The sequence below is a fragment of the Verruconis gallopava genome (assembly GCF_000836295.1).
Source record: "Verruconis gallopava strain CBS 43764 unplaced genomic scaffold supercont1.15, whole genome shotgun sequence".
Lineage (NCBI taxonomy): Eukaryota > Fungi > Ascomycota > Dothideomycetes > Venturiales > Sympoventuriaceae > Verruconis > Verruconis gallopava.
The window spans coordinates 366,550-391,606 of NW_015622151.1; the positions used below are offsets into that span (position 1 = coordinate 366,550).

At 52.3% G+C, this 25,057-nt stretch overlaps 7 protein-coding genes across 8 annotated transcripts; 4 read left to right on the top strand and 3 right to left on the bottom strand.

Moving 5' to 3' along the window:
• Positions 1–15: 15 nt before the first annotated feature.
• PV09_05100 (cell division control protein 48) lies at positions 16–3,284 on the top strand. The gene is made up of 4 exons (XM_016358567.1): positions 16–348; positions 412–495; positions 559–2,300; positions 2,357–3,284. Exons 1-4 carry the CDS (start codon positions 299–301, stop codon positions 2,950–2,952), a joined length of 2,472 nt encoding a protein of 823 aa, XP_016213668.1. The 5' UTR covers positions 16–298; the 3' UTR covers positions 2,953–3,284.
• Positions 3,285–8,333: 5,049 nt separating this feature from the next.
• Positions 8,334–10,236, top strand: PV09_05101 (ribonucleoside-diphosphate reductase small chain). Its single transcript, XM_016358568.1, has 4 exons — positions 8,334–8,493; positions 8,566–8,820; positions 8,897–9,230; positions 9,291–10,236. Exons 1-4 carry the CDS (start codon positions 8,464–8,466, stop codon positions 9,917–9,919), a joined length of 1,248 nt encoding a protein of 415 aa, XP_016213669.1. The 5' UTR covers positions 8,334–8,463; the 3' UTR covers positions 9,920–10,236.
• A 364-nt stretch (positions 10,237–10,600) lies between these two features.
• PV09_05102 (uncharacterized protein) lies at positions 10,601–13,659 on the top strand. The gene is made up of 4 exons (XM_016358569.1): positions 10,601–11,259; positions 11,381–12,226; positions 12,293–12,849; positions 12,919–13,659. The coding sequence occupies exons 1-4, from the start codon at positions 10,771–10,773 to the stop codon at positions 13,202–13,204; spliced, it is 2,178 nt and encodes a 725-aa protein (XP_016213670.1). The 5' UTR covers positions 10,601–10,770; the 3' UTR covers positions 13,205–13,659.
• A 353-nt stretch (positions 13,660–14,012) lies between these two features.
• Positions 14,013–18,584, bottom strand: PV09_05103. Of its 2 annotated transcripts, XM_016358571.1 has the most exons (3): positions 18,165–18,584; positions 17,823–17,945; positions 14,013–17,745 (listed from the first exon to the last, which is right to left on the bottom strand). In XM_016358571.1, the coding sequence occupies exon 3, from the start codon at positions 17,522–17,524 to the stop codon at positions 14,303–14,305; it is 3,222 nt and encodes a 1,073-aa protein (XP_016213672.1). In that variant the 5' UTR covers positions 17,525–17,745; positions 17,823–17,945; positions 18,165–18,584; the 3' UTR covers positions 14,013–14,302. The 2 variants fall into 2 exon arrangements, with proteins under 2 accessions (XP_016213672.1, XP_016213671.1); XM_016358570.1 differs by having other exon boundaries at positions 17,823–18,584.
• A 372-nt stretch (positions 18,585–18,956) lies between these two features.
• Positions 18,957–20,777, bottom strand: PV09_05104 (uncharacterized protein). Its single transcript, XM_016358572.1, has 3 exons — positions 20,504–20,777; positions 20,307–20,449; positions 18,957–20,240 (listed from the first exon to the last, which is right to left on the bottom strand). The coding sequence occupies exons 1-3, from the start codon at positions 20,672–20,674 to the stop codon at positions 19,508–19,510; spliced, it is 1,047 nt and encodes a 348-aa protein (XP_016213673.1). The 5' UTR covers positions 20,675–20,777; the 3' UTR covers positions 18,957–19,507.
• A 33-nt stretch (positions 20,778–20,810) lies between these two features.
• PV09_05105 (uncharacterized protein) lies at positions 20,811–22,396 on the top strand. The gene has a single exon (XM_016358573.1). The coding sequence runs from the start codon at positions 21,288–21,290 to the stop codon at positions 22,269–22,271; it is 984 nt and encodes a 327-aa protein (XP_016213674.1). The 5' UTR covers positions 20,811–21,287; the 3' UTR covers positions 22,272–22,396.
• On the bottom strand, positions 22,265–25,006 carry PV09_05106 (uncharacterized protein). Its single transcript, XM_016358574.1, has 3 exons — positions 23,860–25,006; positions 23,489–23,743; positions 22,265–23,418 (listed from the first exon to the last, which is right to left on the bottom strand). Exons 1-3 carry the CDS (start codon positions 24,310–24,312, stop codon positions 22,522–22,524), a joined length of 1,605 nt encoding a protein of 534 aa, XP_016213675.1. The 5' UTR covers positions 24,313–25,006; the 3' UTR covers positions 22,265–22,521.
• Between the last annotated feature and the right edge of the window lie 51 nt (positions 25,007–25,057).

Sequence of the window (25,057 nt, forward strand, 5' to 3'; positions counted from 1 at the left end):
GTCACTCATCCGCCCAAGCAGGGAGCCCGTGCGTTGTGTGAACCAGCGCAGTGCGTACCTGAGCTTCCACCTCTCGCCATCGCTGTCGTCGGATCACTCACTCAACACTTCAGCCTCCTTAAAACCTAGTGCCTGATCCGCTGCACAACACATTCTTCTTTCACACTTCCCCATCCGCCGTCTCACGTATTTCCTTTCATCCTCGCAATCAAGTCCGCGTTCGGGGCCCAACAACTGTATTCGCAACAGATCATCACCACATACTCAGACGCCTCAGATCCAAACATAACAAATCATCATGTCGGGCGAGCCAGATCACTCGACCAAGAAGAAGGTCAATCTCGACAAGTGCGTACAACTTGACTACGATATATGCAGCCCGTATGATCCATACTAACCTTCTATCCTTAGCGATCCTTCTGGTGCTGAGCACCGAGAGCATGACGAGACTGCAACGGCTATCCTCAAGAAGAAGAAGAAGCCCAACTCGCTGATGTATGCATCTCTCCTGTCTCCAAGGCATTTTTTGAGCTGCCGAAAGCTAACGCTACGTAACAGAGTGACTGACGCCACCAACGATGACAACTCCATCATCGCCTTGTCGAATAACACCATGGAGACGCTCCAGCTGTTCCGTGGCGACACAGTCCTGGTCAAGGGCAAGAAGCGACGGGACACCGTCTTAATCGTGTTGGCAGACGATGATCTCGATGACGGTAGTGCCCGTATCAACCGTGTGGTCCGCAACAACCTTCGAGTCAAGCACGGCGACATCATCACGGTGCACCCGTGCCCGGACATCAAATACGCCAAGCGTATCGCCGTCCTTCCATATGCCGACACCGTCGAGGGGTTGTCCGGAAATCTCTTTGACGTATTCCTTGCACCATACTTCCGAGAAGCCTACCGGCCAGTACGCCAGGGCGACACCTTCACAGCCCGAGGTGGTATGCGGCAAGTTGAATTCAAGGTCGTCGAAGTCGACCCACCAGAATATGGCATCGTCGCTCAAGACACAATCATACACTGTGAGGGCGATCCTATCGTTCGTGAAGATGAAGAGGGCAATCTCAACGACATCGGCTATGACGACATTGGTGGCTGCCGCAAGCAGCTTGCACAGGTCCGTGAGTTGGTTGAATTGCCACTGAGACATCCACAACTGTTCAAGTCGATTGGTATCAAACCTCCTCGTGGTATTCTCATGTACGGCCCTCCTGGTACTGGTAAGACGCTAATGGCTCGTGCTGTGGCCAACGAGACCGGTGCGTTCTTCTTCCTCATCAACGGTCCCGAGATCATGTCCAAGATGGCTGGCGAGTCTGAATCAAACCTGCGCAAAGCATTCGAGGAAGCCGAGAAGAACTCGCCTGCTATCATCTTTATCGACGAAATCGACTCGATTGCACCCAAGCGTGAGAAGACCAATGGTGAAGTCGAACGACGTGTCGTCTCGCAGCTGTTGACTCTCATGGACGGCATGAAGGCTCGTTCCAATGTTGTCGTGATGGCAGCCACCAACCGACCCAATTCCATTGACCCTGCCCTCCGACGCTTCGGTCGCTTCGATCGTGAAGTTGATATTGGTATCCCCGATCCAACAGGTCGTCTCGAGATTCTACAGATTCACACAAAGAACATGAAGCTTAGTGAGGATGTTGATCTCCCCACGATAGCTGGCGAGACCCACGGTTATGTCGGTTCTGATCTTGCATCCCTCTGCTCCGAGGCCGCCATGCAACAGATTCGTGAGAAGATGGATCTAATCGATCTGGATGAGGACACCATCGATGCCGAGGTACTAGACTCGCTAGGTGTGACCATGGACAACTTCCGCTTCGCCCTTGGCGTCTCCAACCCGTCTGCTTTGCGCGAAGTCGCCGTTGTCGAAGTTCCGAACGTTCGCTGGGAAGACATTGGTGGACTTGAAGATGTCAAGCGCGAGCTCATCGAGTCCGTTCAGTACCCAGTTGATCATCCCGAGAAGTTCCTCAAATTTGGTCTATCGCCATCACGTGGCGTGCTGTTCTATGGTCCACCAGGTACTGGTAAGACCTTGCTCGCCAAGGCCGTTGCCAACGAATGTGCCGCCAATTTCATCTCGGTCAAGGGTCCCGAGTTGCTCTCCATGTGGTTCGGTGAGTCCGAATCCAACATTCGTGATATCTTCGACAAGGCTCGTGCAGCTGCTCCATGTGTGGTCTTCCTTGATGAGTTGGATTCCATCGCCAAGTCTCGCGGTGGCTCTGTTGGTGACGCCGGCGGTGCCTCTGACCGTGTCGTCAATCAGCTTCTGACTGGTAAGCTTGAGGATCTTCTTTGGCTGATGGACAGTGTCGCTAACAACGAAATTTAGAAATGGACGGTATGACATCAAAGAAGAATGTCTTCGTCATCGGCGCAACCAATCGACCAGAGCAGCTCGACAACGCTTTGTGCCGTCCGGGCCGTCTTGACACCCTGGTCTACGTTCCCCTTCCTGATGAAGCTTCTCGCGTTAGCATCCTCAAAGCTCAGCTGCGCAAGACACCCGTCGCCCCAGATGTTGATCTAGAGGCCATCGCTAAGGCTACGCATGGCTTTTCGGGTGCTGATTTGGGTTTCATCACCCAGCGTGCTGCCAAACTCGCCATTAAGGAGTCCATCGCTTTGGAGATCCAGCGTGCGAAGGAACGCGAGGCCGCGGGCGAAGATGCTATGGACGAGGATCCCGATGCTGCAGATCCCGTTGCTGAGCTTACAAAAGCACACTTCGAGGAGGCAATGCGCCAAGCAAGACGTTCAGTTACGGATGTCGAGATCAGGCGGTACGAAGCTTTCGCTCAATCTATGAAGAACGCTGGACCAGGCAGCTTCTTCCGCTTCCCGGATGCAGCAAACACAGCGGCAGGAACAAACGGCGATGGGCAGCAATTTGGAGATGGTGGTGCTGACGATGATCTTTACAACTAAAGTTCCCTCTAATTTGTAAGATCCAAGACATTATAAGCTGCATGGTTAATGCATGGGAAACGATCGGAAGATTCTGTAACTGCTTCCCAAAAACGTTCTGACAAGCTCGTTCATGTACGAAAGGAAGGGGATTACTGCCTACTGTTGAAGGGTTTCTCCACGATTGGCGTTATCTCATGGAGAGTACTGTAAGCATTCTAGCACGTGACGGGGGGATTTGGTCTCCTCAATTCAATAGACTGGGTTTCTACTTACATTCATTAACGCCCCACTGCGACGCATGATTCGGATAACGAAGATACATCAAATATCTCCCTTGGGAGTTCCATAAGCCTTTGTTTTCCCAGTTGCGTCTATCCAAGCCCCTTTTCCCTTAGTGTATACTTCTATGACCGCTGAATTATCGAAGATGAGGCAAGAGTGATGTGCGGGGCTAATCTCAGGCCAAGCCCGTGGTTGAGCGCGAAGCATGTCCACCTGCAGAAGGTGGACTTTTGCCAGCACCGCACATCAACGACAACTACAATGACGTCCTCATTCTCATTTTACCGTACGAAACATGGCAGTCACGCGATTTGCCGCCGTGTCTGTGGTACGGATTTCATCACTCTAAGATTACATGGCACGTTTAACGTGTCTCGCATCACGACTTGGCCTGGTGATGGACGCGACTCTCATCGATGTCAATGGCCTGTGCAGTTTGTTCTACAATCCAGGCGAACACAAAGCGGCAAGAAGGCGCGACGTCCAACCAGTTACGATGTTTTTCGAGTCCCGCGAGCCCACGAATCTACGGTTCAGAATGTCGATCACCTCCCAAAGTCGACACCAGTCTCTGGTGTCTAGTGAGTATAGGTTATGGCGAGGCTTTCGAGATTTGCTGATTCTTATGCTGAACAACAAGAAGGATTGAAGCCACTGTGGGGAGGTTCTAGCAAGACAGACCTGGGACGAGACTGTCCGACGTGCAAGCTCACGTTTCTCAATTTGTTGCGCAGTTCTGCTGTAGAACTGATTACGACCTCCAATTTCCTCGTGCAGCTTGCGTAATTTTGTGTTCAACGCCTTTGTAGCAGTTTAATTCGTTCTCTCTGATTCTTTCGCTGATAGCCTATCCAGCCATAACGCAGAGTATATATAGCAGCGCCATTGGTGAAAGCGGGAAATATCAGTGCGAAACACTCCATGATTGCCAAAAAGGAAGTACACTGCCAATGCGGAAGGCAATGGTCTGAATTCAAACGCGCATCATTGATAGCTCCTTTTGCTATCAAGTTCGCATTGTCTTGAAAGAAATTTGCGGGGAAGGAGAAGCACTACATCTCACTTTACTTTGTCGAGAAAATACTAGAGTATAATGGAAGAGTACTTGGAGGATGCCAAGCCAAATGGATACCATAAAATCGAAGAGCAGCCGAGCAAGACGAATGTCTTCCGTTGCAATGAGCAAACGGAGTTCTGGCGGACAGTAGGAAAGATCCACAATGGCTAATATAATGACGACGGCGCGCAAACACTTCCTTACTTTCAAGCTTGAGGTTTGGAAACCGATGAGCTAGAGATTCCCACATCTCATCCAGAAGAAATAAACGAAAACTAGTAAACCCCTAAGATGCAGTGCGGCAATCCTGTTCAGTTTCCAGAAACACGGTCTAAAGATTGTCCAGCAAAAGATGATGGTACCTAAATGGAATTTGATTTGGTGCAAAAGCTCATAATCTCGAGAGGATAAGTGGCAGGACTGGAGAATTCGTAGGTGATAGGTGCTGTTCATCTTCGTCCAGCTTGGTGTGATACGAGCAGTTCTTACTACCGCCGCGGGCGCAATCATATTCCAACTGCCGTCTATGAGCCTTACGAACAAACATTCATGATCAGTCAATTCACCAAAACATTCGCACCCCTTTCACGCGTTCATCGCCGGCCGCGTCGAACAAAATATACAGGTGACATACAATGCGAACCAAGACGAGACGGAATTCGGCCCGGATGACCTGCTCTTGGCCAGTTACGAGACCTTTATAACAGAAGTAGCAAATGTGGGTTTTGCCGGCTACTTTTTCAGTCTGCCAGACTAGTATTTTACGCCTGTTTGCAATCCTTCATGTAGTTCGCACACTTTCGTATGGGTTGGAAGCTGCGCAGAGACTTTGGTAGCAATTTCCAGCTTTACAGTACCCTGTACTACAAGGACGAAAGTCGATGCTCCGCTGTCCTCAATCGGTCCTAGTAGCCGCTGGACCTAAGCAAAATGTTCGAGTTTGAGTCCATTTCCGGACGCGTGGGAGTTCCACTTTGAAGAGTATTCTGGCTGGCCCCATGACATACACGAAGGGAACGCGGAAACTCCATCTGGGATCTGCACGTAGTTGTTGATTGGGTTCAGGGCTAAAATTGTGTGCCACATTGGCTTAGGTGAGATTCTCAAGGAGTCGTTTCATAATCGTGTGAATGTAAAGTCTAATAATGGAAAATGCACAAATTTGGCTGAGAGCCGATGTTTTGTCGGCTTGGAATGACCCTAAACACGAGTGACAAAGAATCCTTGAAGAACGATGAAATCTAAGAAATGTTTGTGTCGTAATTAAAACCAAATTGCATTTACAAAGAAGCAAAGTTTGACGGGGTAATTTTGACATTGTCGTCTAAGGCAGCATCGTCTTCATCCCTTAAACGCTCACTTACCTGTGATGCCCGCCCTCAGGTAATATGGGAGAGGATAGAATGAAGTGTTTCTAGCCTCCCTACGAAAGAACTGGCCATCCGCTCGAGAAGTCGATCTTGTTTATACCTAGAAGCTTCTGACTATCCGCAAGACCCACGGTCGGATCAGCATAATGATAGTATAGAACAGGGCCTAAGTTGGGCACGTTATAGACGCCTTGTCCGCCAGGTCCATATACGCTTCCGTGCGATGCGAGGACCTCCGTGCCGCCACTCTCTAGGCAGTTAACGCCGTGTTCGTCCACGAAACTGCCTGTCGGGCTCTGGCTCCTGCAGACGAAGATCTTGTACTCCTCACCAGGCGCCGGCAGACTTTGGTCATAGCTACAGCACACGCCGGAAGAGAAAAAGAGATAAAAGTAATTATTCCAGCTGAAGAGATACGAGCCTTCGATGTAGTGCGCTCCGGAAGCGTTGTACGCCAGGTGATTGAACCGCCAGTCCGACGCAATTCTCAAAGGGGGTTTGCTCATCTCGTGCTGGAAAATGTCATACCAGTATGAGCCAAAGGTAAGCAGGATGTGGTCGCCCAAAATGAGCAGGTTGGGGTCAATAGCATTGTACTGGTTATTCGGGATTGACTCGAGGCCGGTGGAACCGTGGTCGGTCCAAGTATCAGCGTCTAGCTCGGTGCTGGTAGCGACGCCGATCGCACTCGTCTGGCTGCCCAGCACGGACACAGCATAGTACAGATAGTATGTGTCTCCGATCTTGGAAACGTCGGGTGCCCACACGTCACAATTGCCGGGAAGATCAATTACGGAGCAGTTGGGAAGAACTGAGCCGCGGTATTCCCAAGGACCTGTCTCATCGGGCGCCGAATAGATGGAGATGCGATTGGACGTTGAGAAGCGGAACCAGGTGCCATCATCGCGCTGAATCAGAGCGGGATCTTGCGTGTTATTGCAAACGCCTGAGCACGGGAGAGGATTAGGATAGTCAGCGAGAGACTGCCATACAAGCGCCAGCAAGATGCTGAGACAGATGATAGGCCTCATAGTAATGATGCTAATCTGCAGTATGGCAGGAAATGAACGATAACTAATAAATTGTAAAAGAACATGAAAGTAGAAAGAAAAAAGACAGAGTTCAGCAAGGCAGCAGCTACTTTACATACTTCTCAGCGTAATGCTTACAGCGCTGGATTTAAATGTTGATCAACAAAGCAGGCGGAGTTGCCCACATAGCCCAAGAAGATGTGCTAGACCTTTACTGGGGATACAAAGGAAGCCTGTGCGTGCATTCCGTACTCGTGGTGCACTCCGACTTACTCCTATTCCCCAGGATCTGCAGATATGACCGGCGTTCAAGTGAACTGCAAGAGCATAGACGCAAAATTAGGCACTTTGGGCCAGTAGGGAAATGCTATGAGTTTCTCGGCGCTCTGCTGCTCCACAAGACCCGGAGATTGTGTGCAGATGAGTGCCCAGATTGGGGTTGTGTGTTGTACGGAGAGAAAATGTAGAGCAGGGCTCCCATGGGGATCGTCTACGTCAGCTAGCTTTGAGCCAATGAGGCTTGGCTCGTATACTTCCTTTGGGCCATCAATGCATCTTTGTGTGCGTGACAAACGCTTTCAAAATCGAAGTACAGAGTGCGCTCAATAAGCCTTGGCACAGCCGATCAGATGATACTGTATGACGGATTCTCGTATTCGTCTGACACGATGCTGCACGTCCTGGACGACCCTACACATTGAGGGTTGAGACATAAACAATTGAATATCCGCACACGAGCACGAATTGAGCCAAAAAGGAGGAAAAAAGTCGAGAAGTTTGACCTGCTCGGCCAATTGCATTAATGGCCCTGGCGGCGACTTGGAATGCGAGCGGTTGCCGGCTGAAACAAGGACGGGTGCGTGAACAGCATGTACGCGAGGCCAGGTGGGAGGAATTGAATGCAAGGTGGCATCGAGGAGCGACGGAAGGCTGACATGGCCGTGTAAGGTGAAGTATATTCTAGACGACAGGACCGGCTCAAGTGTGGGATGAACAGCGACGAGGTTGTGGACAGGCTGAACAGCGACGTATGGACGGACTGAACAGAGCTGGAAGGAGGTTGGGATCGTCACGACGCCCAAATTTGGCCAGGACTGGAAGGCGGAAAGAGCAACCCCCCAGCACCCGTGGACGTGAGGAAGCGACGAGTCAACCAAGCGCCCCGGGAAGGTATCGCCGCAATCGCGAAGTCACGTGCACCAGCCTCGCTGCTCTCTCGCGCGCGTATCCGCTCGTCGACTTCGTGCGAGGAACAAAGAGACACCAAACACGATCAAAGCAATCGAGTCCTCGAAAAGGCACGAGCTGTTCGGAAGACAGGACGGCACGCGGAGCTTTCCGTTGTTCACGTAGAGCTGGGTGGACAAATGACGTGTGGGACGAGCACTTTTTTCGCGTCGTTTGAATGTAGCAGCCCACATCTCGCGCCCAAAAAGCAGGATTTGGATTACGATAATCTTATCAATCACAGCCCAAACAGCGAAAAACGAGCAAAAGCCGTGATCCATAGCGGCTCTTGCGCCAAATCCCGGATGATCCGGTGGCTGGCGTGATTGGAGCGAGCCTTTCGCTGCCTTGCGTTTGGTCACGGGCAGCGCGAGGTGGTGTCGCGCGTTGCACGTTACGGTATGGTCCATGCTCCACGTCGCGTCGGGCACCACATAAAAGCTGCTTTCTTTCTGCGCACAACAATCCAGCCATCTCCCATCCATCTTCTCGACGACTTCACGTCTCCATTCTTGCTTGTGCAACGTCTATTCAACCACTTTGGAGCAAAGTCATATCTGCAATGGCCACTCAGATCACTCCCTCAAAAAAGGTACGTCATTGATTCGCCACCACCGCTCCTCCGGCCATAGACGACGCGCTTCTGGTTGACACGCTTACACAGGCTGCGTCTGCCATTGAGAGCCTTAAGATGGGCGACTCTCCCGTAAAGAAGCTGGACTTCTCTGTCGCGGACAAGGAGAACAGCGGCGTCGCTGTCCCAGTTGCTGGCATTCCAGACACCGTGGAGTCCGCTGAGAAGACGGACGAGGCGGCCACTCCAGCAGTAGCTCCCACTATCAAGCCCCATGAAGCCAATGAGCCATTGCTTCAAGAGAATCCCCAGCGCTTCGTGCTCTTCCCCATCCAGCATCACGAAGTAAGTGCTCCTAAACGCGTCCAACGACGCGTCTCCACCCCCCTCAACGCGAGTCGCGACTCACCTCGATACTCAGGTCTGGCGCATGTACAAGAAGGCAATGGCATCCTTCTGGACTGCAGAGGAGATCGATCTGTCCAAGGACATTCCTGACTGGAACAACCGTCTTAACGATGACGAGCGCTTCTTCATCTCGCACATCCTCGCCTTCTTCGCCGCGTCGGATGGCATCGTGAACGAGAACCTAGTCGAACGCTTCAGCGCAGAAGTACAGATTCCAGAGGCACGCTGCTTCTACGGCTTCCAGATTGCCATGGAGAACATTCACTCCGAGACGTACTCGCTGCTTATCGACACGTACATCAGCGAGCCAAAGCAGAGGACATATCTGTTCAATGCCATTGACAACAGTAGGTTTCCTCCCGCTTCTGTCTGGAGCTTTGTGTTCAAGATCTAACCATGATTTCCAGTTCCTTGCATTCGCAAGAAGGCTGACTGGGCGCTCCGCTGGATCTCTGACAGCAACTCCACCTTCGCCTCACGCCTCATCGCCTTCGCTGCCGTGGAGGGCATCTTCTTCTCTGGTGCCTTTGCTTCCATCTTCTGGCTTAAGAAGCGAGGTCTCATGCCGGGCTTGACCTTCTCCAACGAGCTCATTTCACGCGACGAGGGTATGCACACCGACTTCGCCTGCCTGCTCTTCAGCATGATTCAAAATAAGCCGTCTCCAGAGTCGGTGCGTGCCATCATCACCGAGGCTGTCTCCATCGAGAAAGAGTTCCTCACCGAAGCCCTGCCTTGCCGCCTGCTCGGTATGAATGCAGACCTTATGTGCCAGTACATTGAGTTTGTAGCAGACCGCTTGCTCATGGCTCTCGGCAACACAAAGGTGTACAACGCGACGAACCCGTTCGACTTCATGGAGAACATCTCGCTGGCAGGCAAGACAAATTTCTTCGAGAAGCGCGTTGGCGACTACCAGAAGGCCGGTGTCATGGAGAACACCAACAAGCGCGAACAAGAGAAGAAAGGCGGTGCCGCCGTTGTCGATGCCCCCAAATTGATCGTCGGCGACTTTGCCTTTGACGAGGACTTCTAGAAGTATGATACTGCATGTTTTTTCCATTTGCATCTTGTGAGGTTTTTGGATTTGGGGCTTTCTTGAGTGGGATTGGCGTCTTGCAGGTTATACCATTTCACCTCTCTCTGTGTGTGTGCCTCTCTATCCTCATTGTATAGCTCTGTCGCGCTTTGAAGAACGGCGCGTGGCGACTCATTATGCATTTGTTACGGCGTTACGACGATGTGGAGGAAAGCTTGGATGCAATTATTGCCGTATGTGTGTATACGAATTGTGGCAGGGTAGACTTCAAGCTTATATCCATAATGCAAATACAATCTTGATCAAAGACCAAAGTCGTCTCTATCTTTTCTCTTATATTCTCATGAGTATAGCCTGATCCACCGTCTCAAGCGCGTCGAGGTCTATAGTGGAGGAAATGCTCTGAACATAGGCGTGAATGCTTTATGAGCGCTAGCTGGACGACCATTAAAGGGACACGAAAATCTGGTACCGACATTGAAAGATCAACAAATCTTTGTTTAACGGGATTCTTTTGGAGCCTATAGCTTCTTTGAGTGTTCTAAAGGGACGGAATGTTGTCACTGGCAAGGCTGTGAGGCGAGGCTAGCCCATAGTCTGATTGGAGGACTGGCCTGCGCGTTTGAAAATCAACTAGCCTTGGTGGGCTGGCAAACATAACCAAACATCAGTTTCTGGGGTAGCTACTGGCAACACCTTCAAACCCACCTGTCAAACCTCTACCCTCAAGGAATTGGCAACCTTCTAAGCCAAAATCTTGTTCCGTGCACGCCTCTCGCGATCGAAAACCTTTCGTCCTACTTCTCCGTCGACGCAACAGCCCCCACCCCCCCCTTCCCCATGCCAGGATGATCACACAATTTGCAGAATGGTCTGCTAACATTGCCGAAACGGCCGCACTGTCCACGCTTTCCGGGTCGAGCATAGGAATAGAGGCTGCCGAGTACCTGAACCGCATCCAAGACTTCAAGCTACCGCCCTCGCAGACGGCGGGCGTGCAGCCGGAGCCGCTTCTTCCTGCTCTGGGCGGCGTGCCGTTCGGCCTTGCGCGAGTGGTTCGAATCCATCTTGAAATATGGCGACGCCACGGCATCAAGCCTGTATTCGTGTTCAGCGGACTGAACCTGATCAAAGACGACTTTGAACCCAGCGAGCAGGCGGCGCGAAAGCTGGAGGAGGCGTGGAGGTTCTACGATGCAAACAACGCCCTCGCTGCCGTGGAGACGTTTAAGACGTCTGGTGCGGTCAAAGCACATGATCTGTACCGCTTCCTGCAGACGATTCTGAGGGAGGAGAACATCGCGTGGATGGTGGCTCCGTACATGGCTTCCGCACAAGTGAGTCACTCTGTGTTTCGTCTTTGTGATTTTTTCTTTTTGGAAGTTGCCAGTATTCAGGCCGCGATTTTCTCAAGGACGCATAAACATGGAAAGATGGCTGACTGAAATTGGCGCGTAGCTTTATTACCTCGCCAAAGTTGGCGCGACGGACACAACGTTCGCATCCTCGGAGATCTTCCTGTTCGACATTGAGGAAAACATCACAACATGGAATTTTGAGAACGACAGTTTCGTGTGGGTCAGGCGGAGAAACTGCCTGCAGTCTTTGGGCAACATCTCATCAGACGCGTTCGTGGACGCCTGCTTGCTGGCAGGTTGTGACCTGTGTCCTAGTCTTCCGCAGCTAGACTTACCAATCCACCGCAAACAACCCAGGCTCAAGAGCGCCGCGGATCTTGTGATGAATCTGGGACGAGGCACCGGCAACGGGGTATACCTGCACTTCCAAGACGACGTCACAAACAAAATGCAGGAACAAACCGATAGGTTTCGGAAGGCCAAGGTCACAGTCAAGCACTCCGTCGTGCTGACTATGAGTGGGAAGGCAGAGCCTCTTGATGTTACCAATGCTCCGGGCAAAATTCATGAGTTCATCGGCCAAAGGCTTCCAGATGAGCTGTACGGCTACTTCTCAAGGGGCATCATCGGGCCTCGCGTCCTCAATTGGCGAACCTCGGGCGAGTTCCTCATGCATCCACCTCTGGATGGCGGAGAGTCTAAAGAGTATCGCGACCTGGTCCGGCAGCAACTTACTCCTATACAAACACTTACAATTGGTCTGTTGGCCAGCCCATTGCACCACTACTATCAGCGAACGGACATCATCAAGCGTGTCTGGTTTGACAAGGATCATCCGGAGAAGATTGTCATGAAGACCGACTATGACAATGATAAGACCAAAGGTCTCATCGATAGTTGGAACGTGCCCCAGTCTGTTTTCGGCGAAGAGTTCAACAGGCACCCCGTACGTTTTCTAATTATGCCTTTTCCACGCACCCATGATCGCTAATGTTCTAATTGTCTTTGACAGAACTCGTCTCTCTTCGGTCTATGTGTCAAGTCACTCAAGAATAACGAGTTTGCAGCCCGAACCAAGACGTTCAAAAACAAAAATCGGCTGCTCATCTCCAAGGATGAACTTCTAGCGAATGCAATCTGGCGTATGCTGCGCCTTCGTAACTATATTGACGCCGACCACAATCTTACCTCGTCCGGGGAGATGCTGTACACCATGGTCAGCAACTTGCCCCTCGAGCTGCAAGAGTCAGCACTCATCGCCACCGAGCTTCTTCAGTATAACCGTCTGAACGCCGACATCACAGTGCCGTACACAGGCGTCCCTGATGCCCAAGCAGAGTCTGTCAAAAAGCAAATGTTGCTCATTAGCCGCATCGCATGCCTCGGCCCCCTGAAACACCAAGAAATCGGGTACACGGGAGTGCTCAGCAGGACAATGCTGAGCTTCGGCTGCGTCATTGAGGCGGTCAGGCAAAGCCTGAGGGATCTTCTGGAAGTGTGCTTGACCACCATGTTACTGAACGGGGATGTAGAAAGGGATAGGCCGGACTTTAACGAGCTAGGTCTCGAGTACGTTTTTCCATTTCCTTCAGAATATTCGTTTCAATAGATTTAGGGCCACTAACGAATGTGTCATAGCCTGCCACTGCTTCTCCCGATGTCATGCAGTCTAGGCGTCGCTGTTGCCTACCACCTCACTGAGTGTGCCAAACTAGACATGCGCTCACAGGCTAACCGCGAGGCGCTGCTGAATGATGAAAAGTCCAAGTTCTGCTACACCATTGACTTGCCGTCCAGCTTCGAGACAGCCTGGACCTTGTGGGATGCAGTGTACAAGGGCGTTGAAGCTGGCGACGCAAACAAGTTGGGGGCGGTAAAGGCAGCGTTTAAGAACGCCGACGAGTGGCTGAAGACTTACCGGTAGGTGAAGCCTCGACTAGTGCGGAGGAGAGTAGCTTCGGCAACTTGACGGCTCGAAACGGAGCCAAGGCAGCCTGAGAATTTTTGGAAGTGGGGGAACTTTGAGCATACCTCGCAAGTGGAACTGTAGCCGACAAAGGGGTCTGGAGTCTATTGAAGTGACGCATAGTTCTTGCGGCGATTTGATACAGTGAGGAAATACGTCAGATGAGAAAAGAAGATGCGGGACGACAAAAAGCTCTTGCGGACAGCTTGGCCTAACAAAGATTTCGAAGCGTCCCAAGGCGCTGCTCGGGGCTCGTTTTGCACAGGAGAACGTCAGTCAGTATCGAGAAAAAAACACGATAGCGTTTTTTGATGGGGGCATATCAAAAAGAGACACAGGTGTATTGGTGGGCTCATGAAGATCTGAAAACCACATTTCAATATCAACCATCCATCACTATGTCGTCTCTCCGCGGGCGATCGCTCCGAGCCTTCTTTTCTTTTTTTTCTTTGCTTTTTGCCATGGCGTCAACATCTCGTACTTAGCTCGTGACGGCTTCTCGCTCGCCAGGACCCAATGACTCCGCAGCGGCGGCCAGCTCTCGTCGAGCGTCTCTGAGTCACGGCGGAACTCGAGCGGATTGGCCAGAGCTTCCGCGACGCAAAGGTGTTCGAAGCAGCACGTTTCTTGTGAACCATTCGCAACAACTCATCGCCGGTCGATAATAGCTCAAATCCGGAAAAAGTCAAACGAACGAACGACTGCACTATCATTTTGAAAAAAAAAAACCTAAAAGGAAGGAAGCAAGAAAAAGAAAATTGGTTTTGAACTGTAGGCTGAAATGCTTCGTAAGTCTGAAGAATTCCAAGAACCTCATCCGCAATCTCGATGCGCTCTGCTGAGAAATTGTAGCAGACGTTTGTTGCGACATCCTCGGGAAACGAAGAGAGGAAGAGAAAGAGGAAGGAGGGGGAAAAAAAATATGGTAGGCGGTGGATTTAGCTCCTATAATGAAAAATATTCACCAATGCCAAGATCATGCCTTGCATCAAATTCATTACCACCACGGATACATTGCTCGCTGTGATATCGGATAGATATCAAAAGAAAAAAAAATCATTTTTTGCTCCCACTTGGCTTCTTGCCAACATTCGATCCCCACCTGAGGCGCATGGAGGTACCGCCTGACGACGGGCGTGATTGACCTTGGCCCTGGCCTTGATTGGAAGAGCTGCTCTGTTGTGGTTTGGGTTCGGCGAAACGGATGCTTGGTCCTCGCTGGTGGCTCGGTGCCGGCTTGGTGGGCTCGGCTGGCGCACCTCGAGGTCTGATCTCTCTGAAGCCCTGGCCACCCTCTTCTTCCTCGGAGGAGGAATCGTCACCACCACCTTCGAGCGCAGCGAGACGCCGTCTCCTTTCGGCAGCAGTTTCACCATCATCCAAATACGACTGGCCATGCTTTACAGTCGGTCGACGAGACGGCGAGGCGGAGGTATGCCTATCACCTCGAGACCGTCCACGAGGTTCGTCATGGGGTCCCTCGCTGTCTTCTTCCGCTATAACTTTCTGTGCCTGCCTTCGGCGTCGCTGTGCAGCGGTTTCCCCTCCACTGCCTCCGAGGTTGTATCGCGCAAGCGTGTCAGAAATAGGATGGAACGGTATGCTTTCCTCGTTTGAATCGATCAGAGCCAAACCATCCGGGCCTGCAGGACGATCTTGTTCCGTTGGAACCCTCTGCAAATGTGCAGATTTAACTGGGCGGCGCATCGAGCTTGTATCACTTGCCACTGCGCTTGAAGCTTCCCGCTTGATGTGGTCTGGCGCGTCCGACTCGTCTATCATGCGCTGTCGTGTCTTTGGATCAAGGCGGGACACAGCTTGGATGAAGTCGGCCTTGCTCATGCGGCGCCCGCTACCGCCAAGGGTGAAACGAATAGTTTCATCATCGTCGCCGTCATCTGCCGATTTCTTGTCCCCACCTTCATGAGATGAAGGGCCAGCTTCAGAGTCAGCACCTGGATGCTTGCGATGGCCCATGCCAACCCAAGTACCCATGCGTTCGAGGTTACGCCTGGTTGTCTGATCAAGGAAACTCGTCTTTCGGTCTGCACCAGGTCGAGATTGCGCTGGAATGTCGTACTTCTTGATGACCTCTCCGTCTTCGTCCTCAACAATGATGGTGTTGCCGAATTGATAGGCGAGTGCAGGGCCATGTTTCTTTTCCGGTCGAGACACTTCCTCCTTCTTTCTGAGCCCACTCAGAGTAGTCATACCACTGTACTTCTTCGTCTTCTCCAGCCAGCTAGATCCTGTAACATGAGCCGCAGAAGCAGATGCATCTGATTTTGACTCAGTGGCTCGTTTGGCTTCCTTCCCGATCTTATCATCTGATTTCGTGTCATCCTGCTCGTGCTCGGTCTGCGCTGTACCGTGCACCACATTCTTGTCGCGAATCAGCTTCTTGCCGTCTTCGATGATATGTTCATCTCTTTCCTCTTCACTCTCGCTCTGCTTCACCTCTCTCACTTCTAGAACATTTCCATCCTCGTCCTCAACAATGTCGTGATCTCCTTCACGATATACCTCCACTTCTGGTTCCGAGGCATGCTTGCGTTGACTACCTGGGGTTTCGTCACCTCCTAGAACCAAAGTCTCAGATTCCGACTGTCCGTTCTCAGGTTCAGAATTGAGCCTTGGTGCGGGTGTGATAGCACTCTGGCTGACAGGTCCACCTGGGCCAACCCCGGCATCCCACTTCTTTCTTCTCCTCGAGGCTTTGACACTTGATGCTCGGCTGGGGGCATCGTCATCCTTTAGTCGGCGCAAAAAGTTTCTGGGGATAGCACTTGGCGAGAGCATGCCTTCTTCAAGTTTCTCGTCAAGGTCAGACTCGGTGTCATCAGGACGTCTGAGAGACATGGAGCTTTTCGACCGGGATTGGATTCTCGGGAGTCGCTCCATCCATGAGGGACCTTCGTCGTTCCCTTTAGTAAACGAAACGCTGATTGCAAGAGTGTTGATGCGCCTTCCGAGAGTGAAGACCGCAACAGACGAGCCATGAATGACAATCGAGACAATAACGAGGAACGTTGTTATTGGCCAGATCATTTCAATGATGTTCATATGCTCAAAACCAGGCTCTGGGAGCACGGCTAGTGGCGTAGTGCCCTCGGTTTCCATCTCTGCACGAGCCAAGATAGAGACGAAGAGAGCGCCGACGCCAATAGGACCAAAATGCCCCGCGAAAAGTGCTTCGCGCCATGTTTTTATATCCGGTATGACTGGTTTGAGGAGGAGCATGATCGGAATGCGGCGGAACAGCAGCACGAGAATGCCAACGACGACCAATCTCCACGGTGAGATGCCCAGAATGTCAGAGTTAAACTGCTCCCAAGGTATAATTGTTCCAAAGTACACAAAGAACGCTAGGTTGATAAGCAAGTCAATGACGTTGGAAACGTGTGACTCCTCTGTCTTTTCCTGGAACCAACCGTCGTTACTGAAGCCCACACCACAAGCAAAACCGATGAGCAGGTCGTCCATACCAAGCATTGAACCAGACCCAGCACAGAAAAGCGCCAGCACAAAGTAGAAGACGAGGAAGGACTCCCGATCGATCAGGTCATGCTCGTGTGCGGCTCTAATTGCTCGTCGTGCGGCATAACCCACGATCACACCGTAAACGGCACCGAAGATGCACTCGTATAGAATTGTGTAACAAATCCAGTGGAAACTGACCTTCCCGGCATCAGGCCTATATCGGATGAGGTAAATAGCAAGGTAGACGAATGGGAAAGCCATGCCGTCGTTGCAGCCAGATTCAGCCGAGAGCAGGTCTCTCAGATGTTTTGGAACCCTCTTGGCGAACTTGCCTTTGCCAACAACAGAAGAGGCTAAGACGGGATCCGTGGCCGTGACACAGGCAGCGATGCAAAGGCTGTCCAGCCAGCTTAGGCGGTGCCCAAACATCCACCAGATGAACAATGAAGTCAAAAAATAGCCCCAAGTCATCACAGGCACCAGCAGGAGGGTGACACTCTTCCAGTGCTTTTCCATGTAATTCTTCGGCAATTCGACACCCACAGCGAAACATTGAACCACCAGGACAATGCGTGAGAACTCCAAGGTGATTTGGTCCGTGTTGCCCCACTCTAGAGGGTTGATCAGGTTGGCGGCGTGGGGTCCGAAGATGATGCCGCAGAGGGTGGCCACGGTAGCTTCACCGATGTACAGGCGCTCCTTGATCACGGACGAGCACAGCATGAACAAGCTGGTGAAGCCGCCGAGAATAATGTAGACCAGATGGGGCCTGTTGATATCGAGGTGTTCCCACGCCATTCTGGGCTGTGTGCAGTTCCTTTCTCTTTCGAGTGTTCGGAGATTTCAACGTATTTGGCTCGTGGCGCTGCCGGAATGGTGTGGCTCCTTCACGTAGGAATTATGGGATCTTTCCTGCGATTCAACGAGGGATCGGAGGAGAGTAGGCTGTACTCAACGCTCCTGCGACTGCTAGACACAAGGAGCGCTCGACACGGTAGCATACGTGGGTTGGTCGCGCCCTGCTCAAGCAGTTAGACTTGCAATGAATGCACAAGAGCGAGACTCTTTTAGGGGAATCGAGCAAAAGAGAACTTACCAGTCGCCGCTCCCAACTGTCTAAGTGTCTGTTGTATGAACCTCCGAAGAGGAAAAGGTTCAGTTTTTATTTTTATTCTTTTTAATATTTCAGAGAAGGTCAAAGAAGGTGACGGTAGATTCTCTGCGGAACAAAGAGCGTCAGCGGTTGTCCGTCTCAAAAAAATTCAACGGATTCGCGTCGCGAAAGAGCTATGACGACAGAAGCAAGCAGGGCCTTATGGCGGCGACGGAAACACAGGAGAAGTCGCAAAAACAAAACAAAAACACAATATCATTCGGAACTTAGCTTTTAGCTGCTTTAACGTGTCACTCGAACGGCGGTAACCAAGATGACACTCACCAGCAGCGTCCCCAAGAGCTCGCTAGACGATGACAAGAGCGATGCCGTGTGCCAATGCTGCTTGATGCTAAGAATAATTCCCGTTTACGGATCGGCAGTCCGGAGGAAAAAAAGACCCAGAGGACTACGACGATCTGAACGTCGTGGGGGCTCGGAAAATAAAAGCTGGGTGTGGACGACGACGCCGGCACCGCCCAAGAGCAATCGCACTCAACCAAAGGCTTCTCCGAATGTCACACAAGCAATCGCAAGAGGAGGCAAAGAGTGTCCAAGGCCTTGCACGGCGGGGACTCTGGAGGTATAAAGAGTATGGACGAGCATGAAGCGAAGGTCGTCTCCCGCCAAGCTGGATGGCTCGCTGGGCGGGCCAATGGCCTGGCTGTGGCGGGCGAGGGCCCAGCCGCTAATGCCGGCCGGCAGCCCTTGCGCGGCGGGGCCTTGTCCAGCGAGCGTGCGGCTGCGATAAAGGAAACGCCGACCCTGGCGTCGCCTTGCCAGCGCCCGAGTCGTCGCTGCTGTCCTGCCTCTGCCCCGGCGCCCCAGCCTGCGAGTCAATCACGCCGCTCGCCGCTCCCTGCTCCTGGTGCCTTCCTCTGCGCTCTGGGCTGTCCTCTGGCGTCTTGGTGCTCGCTTCTCTTCCGTCCCGTCGCCTGAGCCGTCGAGAACGATCGCTCCGGCGTCTGGCCTCGCCTCCGAGTCCTTCCGACTGCCCATTCGCTCGAGACGCCCAAGGGAGGGTTCGTTACTGACGCCATGGCCGTCTTGATACCAGCCCTGCAGCCGTGCAGAGCCCTCGAGGAGTCGTTCTCGATACGTGGGGTGTTCGCAGCTTGCAGCGTGGGACGTTCCGTTGGACTGCCCGAAACGTGCATGTCTTGCAGAGCTTGTGGAGAAGAGAAATCATGTTCACGCCGTGTCATAGGCTCAGATGGCCTGCTTTCAATATCCTTCACTAATACCGACCCAAGGCCACAGAGCCATGTCATCACAAGTTCAGCCATACGTATGCATCGCAAGCATGTTCTTAACTTTACAACGATCATTGGTTCCTGGCGGATATCGCCAGTATTCTTCACTAATATCACCAACTGAGCGTCGACCTGAAGCCTCGCACGTCGCCATATCTTGGACGACAAGCCTCCAGCTGACTGTGGGGGAGTGCAGCCCCAGTGTCGTGTGATGCAACTGAATTCTTGCCCAAGACGCATGCAGGCCTATCATAAATCCAAACATGTCTGCGGCCCTTCCTGTCGTGGAATCTTTACTTGCCAGTCCAGCAGCTCGTCGCAACCGCACGAAATGGCGGTCAGCAGGCAGGAAAAGTTTCTTGCTCCTCGTACATGTCACTTCCGAAGACTGCTTGCATATGTCGCTGCCAATCTGGACTCCAGATGCTGTTTGGCTGTCAGCGGCTCTGTCGTCCCGTTCGTGCCTCCGTTGACCGTTTCGCGATGCTGGCGAACGACGCCGCTTGGAATCGGTTCGAACTTGGCGTCGTCGACTGCGTGGCAAAAATATGCGATGCTATACCTGTCCTCGCCGACGTGGTCCTTTGGAAATATGACCCGATGCACGGTGCTCTTCAGCAAGCCATCCGTCCAGAAGTTCAGTGCGTCCCCAACATTGAGGAGTATGGGCACGTGTGGCTCGTTCGTGGGGTTGACAGGGACCGGATACCATCTCTCGTCCGGATCTCCGCCTCTAGACGTCAGGATTTCAAGTCCAGGCTGGCCAGGGCGCTGAAAGAGTAACGTAATGGTCCCGTAGTCGCTGTGTGCTCCCGCTCTGATATCAGTCTCTTCGTCGTACTTCTCCGAGGGCGCCAGCGTTGGATAATACAGAAGTCGGAGCACGCTCCCCGAGGGACCGTTTGCGGGGTCGTGGTAAGGCCGAAAGAAGTCCTTCCCGCCTGCGCGGCCATCAACTTGCAGCCCCATGGCAAACAGTTCAAGGACGCGATGGCACAGGCCCAAACACCGTTTCCAGAAAAGATCAAGCTGATCTGCGTTCTCGAGAAGCGGCGGTGGCAGCGGCTGTTGTGCTTTGCCGTCCTTGAACTCGTTCATGTTGAAGCACCTGGGGGGTGGGTAAATCAGTACGTCTTGCGAAGAGGTGAGACGGGCCACGCGATCACGAACTCACTCTTTGAAATCGCCCCTCTTCTGCTTCTCCGGATCAAGCTTTTCTGTGTTCATCCCGAACCAGCCGCTGTTTTTCCCCGACTCTCCTGAGCCTACTGCACATGTCTGCTTGATTTCAATCGGCGACTTGAAGAAGCGTGCGGACTGGAAATTGTGAGCCATGGGTGTCGACGCGAAGCGTGTTACTAGAGAACATACGAGGTCGAACAGTCTGTCAATCTCTTCGTTTGGGATTTCATCTTTATTATTCTTTAAATACACAAAACCGTGTGTGGCTACAGCGTCGATAAGCTGCCTTGCCGTATCCATGTCTGTGTTGGTCACATCTATGACCGGAAGCTCAATCGCACCACTGTTTTTTTGCGCCATGTCGTCAACGCAGGTGCTGTAAAATTAAACGCACATGTATAGGACGTGAAAAAGAAGTAGGGAATCATGAATATCTGGACTGCAATTCGCCTATGGCTTGTTGGCGTGTCGTCTGACGATAAGGAGATACGATTACATTACACCTTGGCAAGCGTATATCGGAGACCAGCGGCCCCGTCCCCATGCATCCACCTTCAAAGTCAGGGCCACATGAAAGGAATAGAACCTATGATATGACCCATCGATGCAAAAGGCTTTTCCGTCTCGCTATTTCAAGATCATGGAAAAAAGCAGCGTTGACAGAACAGCGCGTCACCCTGAGCTTGATGCAATTCTGTTTCTGAATACTCTCCAGGCTCGCTCACATGCATGTTTCGTGCAGGATGGAGGCCTGAGGCTCGGTTAAGGCAGCATGGCAGATTTCCAGATCGCGGATCAAAAACGCCGTAACCGCTACCTCGGCAGCGCATATCCCGCAAAAGCCCCGGACAGGTACCAGACGCGTGTGAGTTGTACATCAAACCCCTAGCCCGAAAAAAAAAAATTACTATGTAGCCAAGTCACTCCACGCTGCCTCGCGCAGAGTTCTGAGTTTTCGACCCACGTACACACTATGTCTTCGACCGCGTCGCTGGATCATTTAGCGCGCACCTCCTTTCCCTCCACACTCCCGACCGCGACCGTGTCTCCCGTAGATGAACATCCTCCTCCCTTCCCCGCTGGAAGCGATGAACCGGCGCGCCCGAGCACCATAAGCCTGGCCCTGGCCGAATCCGACCGCTTCGTCACGAGGGTGCTGAAAGTTCTCGCGACGCCGGGCGGCACCGACAGGGTGCTGTGCACGACGGCGTACACGCTCCAGCTCCTGTCCGCGATCATAAACAGCCGTCTGGACGCCGCCACCGAGAGGCTGGCCAGAAACCTCGCCGAGAAGGCGTCCAAGGCGCTCCTGCCCGGCGAGACGGTGGTCGCGACGTTCGAGCCCCCCGCGATCGCGCAGCTGCTCGCGCGGCTCGCCAACTCGAGCAAGAAGCTGGCCACGCTGATCTCGGATTACCGCATCTTCGTCCGCCTGTGGGGTCTGTTGGGCATATACGCGTGGGGCAAGAGCGTGTGGCTCGACCCGCCCAAGGACAAGGTCCTGCGCTGGATCGCGTACGCGCAGGTCCTCGTCAACGTGTGCTTCCAGCCGCTCGAGAACAGGGCGTATCTCGCCGGCAAGACGATCATCGACCGCGACGCGAGGGCCCAGCTGAGGGATTGGTGCTGGAGCAGCAGGTTCTGGTGTGCGAGCACCACGCTGGAGTTTGTGCGCCTGTGGAGGCAGAAGAAGATCTGGGAGGCGGAGGACCGGGCTGCGGCGAGCAAGGAGAAGCGACAAGGTCCGGAAAACACGCAAGCTGACGAGGAGGCAAAGGCTGCCAGGCAGGAAGAGGAGCGACTCTGGTGGAAGGATCTGATTGTGAATGCGGCATACTATCCGATGACCCTGCATTGGAGTCTGGAGACTGGTCTGTTAACGGATATGCAGGTTGGTATCTTGGGCATGATTGCTGGCGGGATGGGCTTGAGAGAAGCTTGGAGAAAGACCGCGTAGATTGATTTCTATTGTGTGGCAAGTTGATTGCCGAAATGCAGATTATCCAGGTACATAAAAAAGCAGATAGGCTAAGGAGCGGCCAACTATCTCCCCTGACAAATAGACTGTGTGGAATTTCTAGACTTTAAGGTTCACATTCCTCATACACGCGCCCTTTACCTGCAATCCATTGCTGCCTAACCTGCGGGTGAAGTTGCAGTTGAGAACAAATAGCAGCTGACCAGGAAACAGACCGAAATGACAATTCTTAGACCTGAGTAATGATGTCAGGAATCTTTGTTTCGACAGCTTCCTCTGTTAGCGCCACTCCTCCATGTACGAAAACCTCGTTGCTAGAAGCCGAAGCTTGACATGCGCCACTCTGCGGTGAGACGTGACCGCCCACTGAGTCTGAAAGCACGTTTGTGTGGATATGCTCGTCGGAGGCACTCTGGGCAAGTAACTTTACTTTAGTCATCATTACACGGGATGTCGGCATGACTGGGGGATTCTCAGCGTGATCGTCAGCTGTCTCTGTGCTAGAAACTTCGTGATGCCTGAGACTGTCGAGCATTTGATGAGATCCAGCATTGCGGAGAGGAGGGCGACGCACGCCCCGACCTACGGATATTGACGATTTGCTGCGCCATAGTAACTGCTTAGGAGTCTTCTTGTGCCTAAAGTGGTTGAACAAACCGTAATGAGATTCCTCCGTTCCATTATTTGATCGCACAGGAGTGTTATCGGGCTTCAATGACGACGAACTCGATGGTAGCTGGACTGCCGGCTCTTCTACACTATTTTGGGTAAGCCACTTTTGTATCATCTTGAGAGTGCCGGAGGTCGTGCCATCCAGAGTTTGCGCTACACTATTCTGGCGTGTCATTTGAGCAGGCGTAGCAGGTGAGTGTGTTGACGGCACCTCATACTCGCTTGCACCGTCGTCGCTGGAGGTGGTATACGATGTGCTGGTAGAGAAATCGTCCGAGCTTTCTTGCATCGTTCGGAAACGTGGATAGTACACTGGTCGAAGTCCCAGAGTCTCGACTGTTCTTTTCGTGGAGACAGGACGTTCCTGAGGAACAAAACGCTCGGTATCGACGTCGCCTATGACAGCAGCGCCAAGTGAGATGTACGCTCGATCTTTGAGATATGGTCTGCATGTCTGGAACGGATTAGGCCTAATTCAATAGCACACGACTCAGTCTCTGTGAGTGTCACTGCTGATGACTTACAGAGCAACATTTGAAACCACATTTCGGAATGACCTGCGATCGCTTTCGAAAATGGCCAAGTTTTTGAATTAGATTTGCTGTGGTGATTTGAACATCGTGTACAGAGACATTTTTACTCGGAGGATACTCTTCCTGATCTTGGGCTTTTGCTTTTCTATGCTTCACTTGGCTTCCAGTCCGGTGCCATGGTCCATCTTCACCTGCTAATTGTTGCTCCATCACCCGCAACATATTGATTTTCTGGTTTTTAAGCACCTTTGTTCTCGCAGTCAGTTTGGGTCAAAAAGTGCTCACATTCTCTGGGACAGATATATAAGTGCTGGACGCAAGCCACAATTCAATGAGAAATGTACGTCACAAGAGCAACTCACCTCGACTTGAAAACGATCAAAGACGTTGCCTTGCTTGATCTGCTTTAGAATTGAGCAACTCATCCCACAGGCTTGGAGCTCGTCGATTCGCGACGGTGATTGACCTTGTTCATGTGTCCGATTCAGCATAACTATCTGGCGACGCGCTGCTGCCTCGGAGTGCCAGTCTTGCCGACAAACAAAGAGCCAGCCCAGCCGCGGCGGAAGCCCGCAGGTATCACAAGGAATGTCAGTGGTGTAAAGGTAATCCATGACGATATGCGTGCAGTTGGGCCGCGGAAGCAGAGCTGGACAGTACTGTCTTGGTGGAACGGGGAACGGATAGGCCCAGTTCGTGTAAGGTTTGGAGGCATCAAGTGCATCTTCGCCTCGTCCCGATGCGAGCGTTTGTACGACAACTTCATGAATGGCTTTTGTAGAACTGTTGATATGGGCTGAGGAGGGAGCGGCCATGGCGGTGGACCGTTTGTCGGAATGTCTTCTTCAAGCTTCAAAGGGACGATGTCGGATTCAGTTCAAGGACCAGAGAGGGCGATTCGGTCAACTAAGGCGGGTACATGGCTACTTCCTCTTTGGCAATCTCGCATCCACCGTGAATGTTCGTCCTCAGATGACGCAAACGAGCTGAGTGCGAGGTCTGGCACATCACCTTTGACGTTCCTTGATGGGCTTGTATTGTGGCCAGTACTAGAACCTCCATGGACTGAGCGGAAGGCTGGCCGTCATCTGATCGGGAACATTTATCGCATGCTTGTGTTACCGTCCTACAGTGAATGCCTCCGGCGACCGATTGCCATCACGATCACGTGGTTCATACACCGTGCCACAAATGATTGTCGTTCGGATCTGACTGATTCTGTCTTCTGCAGTCAAAGTCGTTGTTCTCACTGAGGCAAATGGTTAATCATTTTGGCGGCGGCAAAGCGAGAGACGTGGTGAGTTGGAACGGTAGTTTTCGCATGCAGAGGGATGTTCCATCTCAACAACGATTGCGCCACTCCATAACTGATACTTTGTCGTGATTGACCTCCGCTTAGCTGTCTTCACACGACCCACATGGCCAGCCGATCACTAGGAGAGTTGCCTCACTAGTCGTCTCCCTTCGTCGGCCGGCGCCGAAAGGCATGCCTTTCTGCGAGAACGGTGGCGCAGCTGGATGGTTTGAGGTATTTTTTTGGTTCATTTTTAGACTTCGGAA

Bases quoted from the DNA above. Each gene is read 5' to 3' on its own strand.
- PV09_05102 (XM_016358569.1), top strand. From the start codon at position 10,771: ATGATCACACAATTTGCAGAATGGTCTGCTAACATTGCCGAAACGGCC. The intron at 11,260-11,380 runs GTGAGTCACTCT...ATTGGCGCGTAG, and splicing joins CGTACATGGCTTCCGCACAA to CTTTATTACCTCGCCAAAGT. The intron at 12,227-12,292 runs GTACGTTTTCTA...TGTCTTTGACAG, and splicing joins AAGAGTTCAACAGGCACCCC to AACTCGTCTCTCTTCGGTCT.
- PV09_05100 (XM_016358567.1), top strand. From the start codon at position 299: ATGTCGGGCGAGCCAGATCACTCGACCAAGAAGAAGGTCAATCTCGAC. The intron at 349-411 runs GTGCGTACAACT...TTCTATCCTTAG, and splicing joins AAGAAGGTCAATCTCGACAA to CGATCCTTCTGGTGCTGAGC. The intron at 496-558 runs GTATGCATCTCT...GCTACGTAACAG, and splicing joins AAGAAGCCCAACTCGCTGAT to AGTGACTGACGCCACCAACG.
- PV09_05105 (XM_016358573.1), top strand. From the start codon at position 21,288: ATGTCTTCGACCGCGTCGCTGGATCATTTAGCGCGCACCTCCTTTCCC.
- PV09_05101 (XM_016358568.1), top strand. From the start codon at position 8,464: ATGGCCACTCAGATCACTCCCTCAAAAAAG. The intron at 8,494-8,565 runs GTACGTCATTGA...ACGCTTACACAG, and splicing joins AGATCACTCCCTCAAAAAAG to GCTGCGTCTGCCATTGAGAG. The intron at 8,821-8,896 runs GTAAGTGCTCCT...CTCGATACTCAG, and splicing joins TCCCCATCCAGCATCACGAA to GTCTGGCGCATGTACAAGAA.
- PV09_05104 (XM_016358572.1), bottom strand. From the start codon at position 20,674: ATGGCGCAAAAAAACAGTGGTGCGATTGAGCTTCCGGTCATAGATGTG. The intron at 20,450-20,503 runs GTATGTTCTCTA...CACAATTTCCAG, and splicing joins TTGACAGACTGTTCGACCTC to TCCGCACGCTTCTTCAAGTC. The intron at 20,241-20,306 runs GTGAGTTCGTGA...CCCACCCCCCAG, and splicing joins AAGAGGGGCGATTTCAAAGA to GTGCTTCAACATGAACGAGT.
- PV09_05103 (XM_016358571.1), bottom strand. From the start codon at position 17,524: ATGGCGTGGGAACACCTCGATATCAACAGGCCCCATCTGGTCTACATT.
- PV09_05106 (XM_016358574.1), bottom strand. From the start codon at position 24,312: ATGGCCGCTCCCTCCTCAGCCCATATCAACAGTTCTACAAAAGCCATT. The intron at 23,744-23,859 runs GTGAGTTGCTCT...GCGAGAACAAAG, and splicing joins TTGATCGTTTTCAAGTCGAG to GTGCTTAAAAACCAGAAAAT. The intron at 23,419-23,488 runs GTAAGTCATCAG...AATCCGTTCCAG, and splicing joins GTGGTTTCAAATGTTGCTCT to ACATGCAGACCATATCTCAA.